The sequence below is a fragment of the Scleropages formosus genome, chromosome 15 (assembly GCF_900964775.1).
Source record: "Scleropages formosus chromosome 15, fSclFor1.1, whole genome shotgun sequence".
Classification (NCBI taxonomy): Eukaryota; Metazoa; Chordata; class Actinopteri; order Osteoglossiformes; family Osteoglossidae; genus Scleropages; species Scleropages formosus.
The window spans coordinates 9,432,048-9,441,070 of record NC_041820.1 but is presented as its reverse complement, the minus strand read 5'-3'; the positions used below and the strand labels follow the sequence as shown (position 1 = coordinate 9,441,070).

At 41.9% G+C, this 9,023-nt stretch overlaps 1 protein-coding gene across 1 annotated transcript; it reads right to left on the bottom strand.

Annotated features, from left to right (window-relative positions):
- Window positions 1–252: 252 nt before the first annotated feature.
- chrna2a (cholinergic receptor, nicotinic, alpha 2a (neuronal)) lies at window positions 253–7,719 on the bottom strand. Its single transcript, XM_029258455.1, has 6 exons — window positions 7,356–7,719; window positions 5,072–5,226; window positions 4,496–4,540; window positions 3,894–4,003; window positions 1,321–2,392; window positions 253–571 (listed from the first exon to the last, which is right to left on the bottom strand). The coding sequence occupies exons 1-6, from the start codon at window positions 7,417–7,419 to the stop codon at window positions 446–448; spliced, it is 1,572 nt and encodes a 523-aa protein (XP_029114288.1). The 5' UTR covers window positions 7,420–7,719; the 3' UTR covers window positions 253–445.
- Between the last annotated feature and the right edge of the window lie 1,304 nt (window positions 7,720–9,023).

Sequence of the window (9,023 nt, the reverse complement as noted above, 5' to 3'; positions counted from 1 at the left end):
TGCATTTTTTTCTGCACTAAACATGTGAATGTTCAGAAAGGTACAATATTGACATACAATTTGATTTAGCTTTTTAAACTAACAATGACTTTACTCGCATTTGAGTGCGTTATTTTAAGTCATGCAAGGGTTGGAAGTGACTGACTAAAGCATTTGGTACTTTTTATGATGTACTTTATGAAACATTTGTGTTACAAAAATAATAACTAAATTTAATCTGCTGCAGGCAAAACATTAATGTGGAAAGATCCTTTATGCCCATCGTTATTTCACAGTTACAATTTGATTGTAGAATAGTTCCTACTGAACTTTTGTGTGTGGTTCTGTGGATGGCACTGTCCTGCACGCCTCTCTCAGCATCTCTGCGTTTGGCTGTGAAACCTCAGTACCTCCATATGTTCGCTCGCCTGCGGCCCGTCGGCATCCGGTGGCCAGGGGCCCAACTCTAAATCATGCCAGCCAGCCAGGGGGGCAGGAAGAGCCCAATGGTGCCCAGCAAACAAACCAGAATGAACATCCACAGGAAGATGCGGTCAATCACCATGGCAACATACTTCCAGTCCTCTTTCACCTTGAAACAAGTAAAATAATAACAAATATGGAATCAAACATGAGACAGAATTTTTATTAACGCATTTTTACTACGTATTTAGCTTGCATAGGTCAGTTCTCTTGTATGGACAAAGTCAGGATAGATATTTAAAAAATGTTAGTCACTTCAAATTAGTAAAACGGCTCATTGAAATATGAATGTAAATTTATTCATTTTCTTGACACTTTCTTCAAAGCAACTTCCAGTGTTAAACTACCAACTGTTATTTACCCATTCATACAACTGGGTAATTTCTACAGGAACTACTCGGGGTAAGTACTTTGCTCAAGGGTACAACAGCAGGAAGTAGGATCAAAACTTTTCAGAAAACAGGCATGTGATTTAGAATGTACATGGTTTAAAATCAATGTCAGTTCAATCAATTAATTTTTATACCGTACTCATGCCAGTATAGATGACCGAAGTGCTTAACAAAAAAAGAGTGCGAGAGGATGTGACGCTTTTAGATTTATTAACAGCATCTTATGTTAAGAACAAAATACTGGGAGGACAAACAATTAACTAATTATATGCAACAAAAAACACATGTTGGGGTGGAGCCAGTAGGCAGTGGAGGAGAGGAAATACATCTCCTAAGGCTGGATTAGTTATTGATCTTCTGCATTTGATAACACAAAGTAATTTGTGATTAACACTAGGAGAAGCAGTACAGAATTACCTCACTGAAATTTTTCATATTGCTCTGTATTTTTGTAAGGTACACTTACAGAGAAGTCAGCGTCTTCTGCTCTGAGATGGTCTGCGATGTAGTGCACCCCCTCCAGCGCGCGCAGGATGCTGGGGGTCAAGGGGAGGCTGGAATCTGACACCAGGTTGTTGGTTTGGACCTGGTGCTGGCACAAGTTAGTCCCACCTCCCAGCTGCAGATGGTGCCTGTTGGGTTGCTGGTACGGAGGACCGGAGTCCAGCTGTCTTGGTGAAGGCGGGGAGAAGGTGACAGACTGTTGTCCCCCTGTCTCTGGCTCCTCGTCCACATTGGTCTCCTGCAACCAGCTCCCAGAAGCGCTCAACAGCGGCACCCTGCTGCGGCCGCAGGGAGTCCGCCGAAGGAGCGGCGGTCGGCGCCTGCCGCCCGCGGTGGGTCTCTTCATGAAGAGCCAACGCGGAACAGAGCACAGGAAGATGGAACGCACCCAGCGGGACATGGTGTGCGTCCGTGGAGAGCGGTGGTGCACGTTGAGCACAAACACGGTGATGACAATGGAAAGGGTGACGAAGATCATGGTGAACAGGAGGTACTCTCCTATGAGAGGGATGACCAGCGAGGTGGACGGGATGATCTCAGTGATGAGCAGCAGGAAGACTGTGAGGGAGAGGAGCACTGAGATGCAGAGGGTGATCTTCTCCCCACAGTCAGAGGGCAGGTAGAAGACCAGCACGGTCAGGCAGGAGATGAGCAGGCAGGGGATGATGAGGTTGATGGTGTAGAAGAGCGGCAGTCGCCGGATGATGAAGAAGTAGGTGATGTCTGGGTAGATCTCGTGGCAGCAGTCGTACTTCTTGGTGTTGTAGGTGCCCACTGCGTTGACGATGGCCCACTCCCCGCTCTCCCAGTAGTCCTTCAGGTCCACTGTGTTCTCGATGCGTTCCAGGTCGATCTTGGCCCTGTCGTAGGTCCAGGAGCCAAACTTCATCTTGCAGTTCTGCTGGTCGAAGGGGAAGAAGGTAACATCGATGCTGCAGGAACTCTTGTAGATGGCCGGGGGGACCCAGCGCACCATTCCCGTGTGGAACAGGTGAGCTTTTGTCATGTGGGTCACAGCAAACTCTCCATCTGCACTGAGGGAAAAATATGATCAATTTATAATAATTTTCTAAAGACACAAAAGATCAGGATTTATCAGAGGAAACGTTTTGGAGAAATTCTGACGGCTTTATTTTGCAAAATTTGATTCAGTCACATGCCATCGATAACTGCTTGTTCAGTGCAGGGCTGCAGTGGTCTACACAGAGATTATAGGTTTAGAGTAGGCAGGGTAAACCCTGGACAGGGCAGCAGTCCATCACAGAGTAGTCTCTCACACACACACACACACACACACACACACACACACACACACACACACACACAGATACCTGTGCACACATTCACACATGTGGACAGCCTGGAGTCACCAGTTCACCTGAAACGTGTGTCTTTACATTGTGAGGGGAAACCAGAGCACCCAGAGGAAACCCATGCGAACACAGGGAGAAGATGTAAACTCCACACAAACTGAACTGGGATGGAATCTAGGTCCATTTGCACAACCTAGATGCTGTGAGGTGCCCATGCTACCTGCTGCACCACTGTGCATCCTCCAGTTTCATAACTCTTGACAGAAACCTCTGAGACTTTGAACAGTGCAGTACAAGACTTTAGCTCTAGATGGTGCACCAGTGATGCGTTTTTCATCAAATCCCTCAGTTTTTTGCCTTCAAAGCAACAATAGTTTTTTAACACAGTACAAAAGAGAAGTAACACTGCCTTACTATTCTGAAAATCAAAACAGAGTAAACTAACCCTAAGCGAGTCATAAATTAAGAGAGCATAAATTATAAATTAACAATGCTCAAAGCAAATCTCTTTATGATGCATTGACTCATTCCACATAGTCCTACCGCAGCGCCATTGGCTACAAGTAGCTCAGAGTTCAACGGTGTTAGACTAGACCTACTTTTATGAAATTAATGCATACTTAACTGCACTTTATAGGCAAGATTAAAATTATTCATCTCAAAAAAAACATGCTGACACAAACTTAAAATTTTCTAGGTTACACTTTCACGCTCGGTTAAATTGTCCTTGTCGATGAAACAGGCAAAGCAATTGCCGTAACAGCTATTATAATAAATTACGCTTTCCAGTTTGCCCAGAGTTTCTGTTCCCGTCCATTATCACCAGTACTGTTACTTTATGACAGTTTTATCAATCCGTTGTAATTTCTTTTCCAATATTAGGTCATTTTGCTAATGCATATCCGTAAAGTTGAAACCATATCAACTGGAATAAGTGAATATGCCATTATCGTAATGCCAATTAAAACAATCATAATAAATGCCCAGGTTTAACATGGAACTGGCCAAACAGTTACATTTGATTCATTTGAATCCCTTATTAAAGCATTTACCACACACACACACACACACACACACACACACACACACTAAAATCCCTATATTTATGCTAAGAATATGGAAATGACAAAAGTTTATGTGTAGGTACAATACAACCCAGTTCCAAGAACTTATGGGGAGTTTATAAAAACCACAACAGTGTGTTGTTTTGCTAAACACTCACTTGTTGTACAGGACAATGTCCGGCACCCAGATCAGTTCTGAGGGCACGCGTATGGAGGTTACATTCTCATAATCAGATGGGTTCCATCTCAGTTTATAGTCATTCCACTCCTTGAAGAAGAAAGGAAAGGTCATCAATAAAAATTCCCTCATAGGTATTTATACCTATTCAGCCTCATCACAAATTCTGATACTGTATAAAAAATGCATACATTTTCATCTCATAAATACCACCCCCAAGACATTTTGCATTTAAGTTATTACATTTATCTGGCATGCAAAATATGTAATGCTCCCTGACATTAATCCAATGGCTTTAAAACTACAGATGATTTCTTTAAAGATAATTAGAAGCACTGCAGAGAGATTATTTTGTTTCCTTATTAATTTGCACAGATTTCAATCTGTAAAGATTTCTCTAGTATTTGAGGGAACTGCAGAATGACTGGAATCAAGTTGTTGTTTGTTGGCCACAGACTGAAGGAACTCATAAGAACAGCCTGTTCACTTTATCCTCCCATCAATAACAAAAAGCTTTCACTGGTGTGATTTATCTCCGCATCTTTGCCAGGATCTTGATTGGATGGAGTGCTGGCGCCTCACCTGCTTCAGCCAGACGTTGGTCGTCATCATCTGATTCTTCTCATCCTGCAGAGGAACACGGGGTCAGCGGAGGTCGAGTCAATCCCAGTGAGTTAACCAGGAGAGGGCAGCGTCACAAAAGGGTCACGTAGGTCAGGCAGCAGAACCAGGAACAAACAGCATGAGGTGCCTTATCCTAACTGGAAAGTCTCTGGTGCAGAGTCCAGCATGACTGGTTTGGAAGTGTAAGAGGTTGATTTCCCTCACTTATTTACTCTGTTTTACTCTGTAGAATAGATATTTGGCAATTTTTTTCATTAGGACTCTTTTAGTCATCAATACTTTTTTACAGATTCTGACAGCCATGAGGGAAAAAAAAAAAAAAAAAACACAAGAGTAATGGTTTCAGATTCATTGTGTGGTAATGAGTCATTTTAGCAACAACTTCTATTGTAAACAAACAAACAAACAAGATATGCGATGATATTCAAAAGCATGAGCTATATAGTTTTGGCGAGAAGGTTACTGAAATTCTGCATGCACTGCAGTTGAAAAGGTATCGTTTTCAATGAACCGAAATTCAAAGCAGCAACCGACCACATCAATCAGCTGAGCGATGGAGAGGCCGAACTTGACAATAACCACATCCGAGATATTGGGCACTGGTCTGGACCACTTGTTATAGCCGATAAAAAGCTTCTTGAACAGTTTATCTTCAGCGTGGGCATGATGGCTCCACTCACTGCAGAGAGCTGGAAAGACGAAAGAAGCAATCACCAGTGTTTACCTGACTCATAAAATACCACTCAGTATCCTAAAAAGCAACTGATAGTCAAGCTATCTTTTAATATAAATCGTTATGTTAATAACTGATTGTCCAGTGCAGGGTTACAGTGGCCCAGAGCCTACTGACCATCTCAGTCACACACATCCATTCATTTACACATACACACTAAAGGCAATTTAGTATCATCACTCCACCTGAAACACATGTTTGAACTGTGGGAGGAAACCAGAGCGCCAGGAGGAAACCCAGCACAAACACAGGAAGAACATGAAATTCCACACAGACTGAGCAGGATTCACACCTATGTGTAAACCCACAACCCAGGAGCTGTGATCCACCAGCAATGCCTGCTGTGAATGGTATTTCCCGCCAATTTCAATAGTTCATGTAATTTATACTGAATACATGAGAAATCCAATACATCTTTAAGAAAGATAAAATATGATGAGAATTTTCATGGATATAAGAGAATCTACGACAATAAGTTATTTAACCTGAGTTAAACTGTATAGTAGAGCTTCAAGTAATGTTTAACTGATGGGAAAAGGAACTCTCATTTGTCTTCCAGTTCCCGATAACTGCTCTGCTGACTGTCAGAAGCTCCTGTCTGTCAAAGCCCTGGCTGTCTTCCAGAGTGCATTCTTAATTAAAGGGAGAAGCACTGCTGAACAGAATACAAGTGAAAACCCATGCCTGGACGGGTTTTATCCAGGGCAGATCCTGAGAGCTCTATTGACTTGCCTAATTAGTAAAACTTTGCAGTGTAGAGCAACATCCGCTGTGTAGCTACAAAGCATTACCTAACGCTAACAAGATGGATTAAGGATGATGACACACGATATCATGCTGGGATTTGAAGAGTCTGGCATAAATGTGTAAGTTAAGAGGGAAATTTATTCAATTAATGTAAGAGGAGTGGGGCATGGTGGCGCAGCGGGTTTGGCTGGGTTCTGCTCTCTGGCGGGTCTGGAGTTTGAGTCCCACCAGGGGTGCCTTGTGATGGAGTGGTGTCCTATCCTGGGTGTGTCCCCTCCCCCTCCATCCTTATGCTCTCTGTTGTCAGCTTAGGCTCTGGCTTGCCGCGACCCCATTTTTGACAAGCTGCTTCAGCCAATGTGTGTGTGTGTGTGTGTGTGTGTGTGTGTGTGTGTGTGTGGTATAAGATGAACCGAGCAAACATCTAAACTGCTGAAACCAATTAAATGTTTCAATAAGCAACTGGCAATTACCTAAACTTTCATACGGCAGGGCATTTTATTGGAGCAATTGGTAAGGTCACCATTTGTTTAAATGTACTGCAGCAGGCAATAGACTTGAAACAAGAACCTTCATATTGCAAGAAAAGTACATTCAAAATTGCAGTTCAGAATTGCTTCCTCAACTGTTGAGTTCATTTTACTGCTTTAAGCCTTTTAAATGCACAGTAAATCTTCAGTACATGCTACCTTTGAATGGTAATGCAACATAAGCTTAAGTTGGTGTAAACACTCACATCCACAATGGTTTTTGTCAAGCAGTAAAAGATGTTAAGTATCTTTGATATTTAACATCTTTTTCTTTTTTTTTAATCATAATGCTTATCTCTCTCTCATTAGATTTTTATCTTTTGTCATTTAACAGATATATCAACATGCAGTAAAGTTATACAAGTCGAGTTAAATGAGGGCATTAAATCAGCACTTGCATGGAAAATTAACGTATGCTTATTCAAAATGTAAGTGAATGTATTGAGTTAAAACCTCAACCAGACTGGTGGGATATATAGATGACTATACATGAAGATTCACACTCTTGACAAATGCACTAAACCATGAAAACAACTAAAATACTACACATAATTTGTATGATCCCATACAGAAACAGCACAGGTAAGTGACCTACAGTCAACATAATGGTAAAACATATAATGATAATGTATTAATCCAAGAAAACAGAATTGAAACAACCCAGTTCTCTGTCTCGTATTGACCCAGCAACTAGTCTTCGAGTACAAAAATTGGTCTACGAAAAAGTCAAACTACAAAAACAGGTCTTTTGATGCACTGTAGACAAAAAAGCAATCTAAGTTGTAATTTTATAAACACAGTAACTTACCCGACTTCATTAGGATGTAACACAAGAAGGTGTTTGAAAACAGGCAGAGGAAAGAGTGCCCCATACTGGTGTCCAGAGCTGGAGAGCAGACTCTACTTGTCCTGATGATTTGGTTTTGTTGTGCCAGGTGCCTGGAGATGACACACTGAGAAGAACATCCCACCCTCGTTGTGGATGAACATCTCCACGGTTTCACAGCCAGGAGATGTTCAGCCTTGATCTCATCAGTTCTGCACACTTGTAAGGGTGGGGCTTGTAGAAAAAAACCATGTAAAATAACGACCCTATAAAATTATTTTGAGATTGATGTGTAAGAACTTCACAGCTGAGCAGTGTTTTAAGAAACTTCTTAGCTTATCAGAAGATGGCTGAAAGAAGAGGTGTTAGAAAAGACACAAGCGTGGATGGATGGATGGATGGATGGATACGGACCAGATGTTCAGTAGCGAGGGGAACTGTCCACAGTGACAGTCCGATTCTGAAAGAGGGACGGAAAGCCCTTCACAATCACACTTCTTCCACAGAGACCAGACTCATCTCAACCACCCAATCACTTCATATATTAAAATAACCCATAAGCTGCATTTTATTCGAGAATATGTTGGTCTCTTCAAGTTTCTTGAAAGAACGGTGGGATCCTGAAAGAAACAGAAAAAAAATGCCCTGTACAGATGACATGTGTATAAAATATGTGTAAATGCAGCTTCCAATTAGATAACTTCAATGAAAATCAAAATCAATATTTATCAGAGACAGTAAAACAGTTAAGACACATTAGCAAAATTACGCAGCAATAATAATAATAATAATAATAATAATAATAATAATAATAATAATAATAATAAGTAGAAATTTAGCCATCATGGATACGATATTTGTAGTGTCTAGTTCAAATATACTTTAATATATTTCAAATATACTTTAACATCATGTTCAAAATTCCTATTAAAAGACGAATTGTGTTATGCGGAGAGTTGCGGCGAGGAACTCGTTTTGCGCAGCTGTTTAAGAAGCGCTTAGAGAAACAAGAATAACTTACTTTTAGCGCGATGGATCATAAGGTGAAAGTGCGCGCCGATCGAAGCGCGAGTTCCTTTCGCGTTGAGTCGCGCATCACACGTCCGGCCGCGTGAAACGCGCTACCTGGTTCCCCTAACCCTCCAGGGTCCAGGGAGCTCAGAAGACGCGGTCATTTGATTTTCTGAGAAACCAATTTATTCCACAATAGAATAGGTCCGTTCGCTCCAAACCGTTGACAGGATTAAAGTGAAGGAATTGGATTTTTTTTCCTTTTTAATGTCTCCGTCACCAGTGGTTTACCAAATGAGGAGGCAGATGTTCAGTCTTCCTGGCACTGAGGCAAAGTTTGCATCCGGTTCTCTGTGGACGGTGGATGAAGGGCTGGGATGAAGAGTAAAGATGCCCAACTCGTAGCTGCGCTGTCTCCATACTGCAGTGTGCAGCCTTCACAGGGGCTAAACCCACCCTGAAGTCGGAGAGGAGGAGGGACCACACAGCAAAACTGCTTGTCATGACTCTTTTTCATTATGCTACCCTTGCTATGTAAGTCCTTCCATCGGAATTCAAAATGCTCTGATGCTGGGATTCAACTGACAGTGCTCCCAAGAATGATGCTCATGGTCTTTACACTTATTACGCAACATTAGT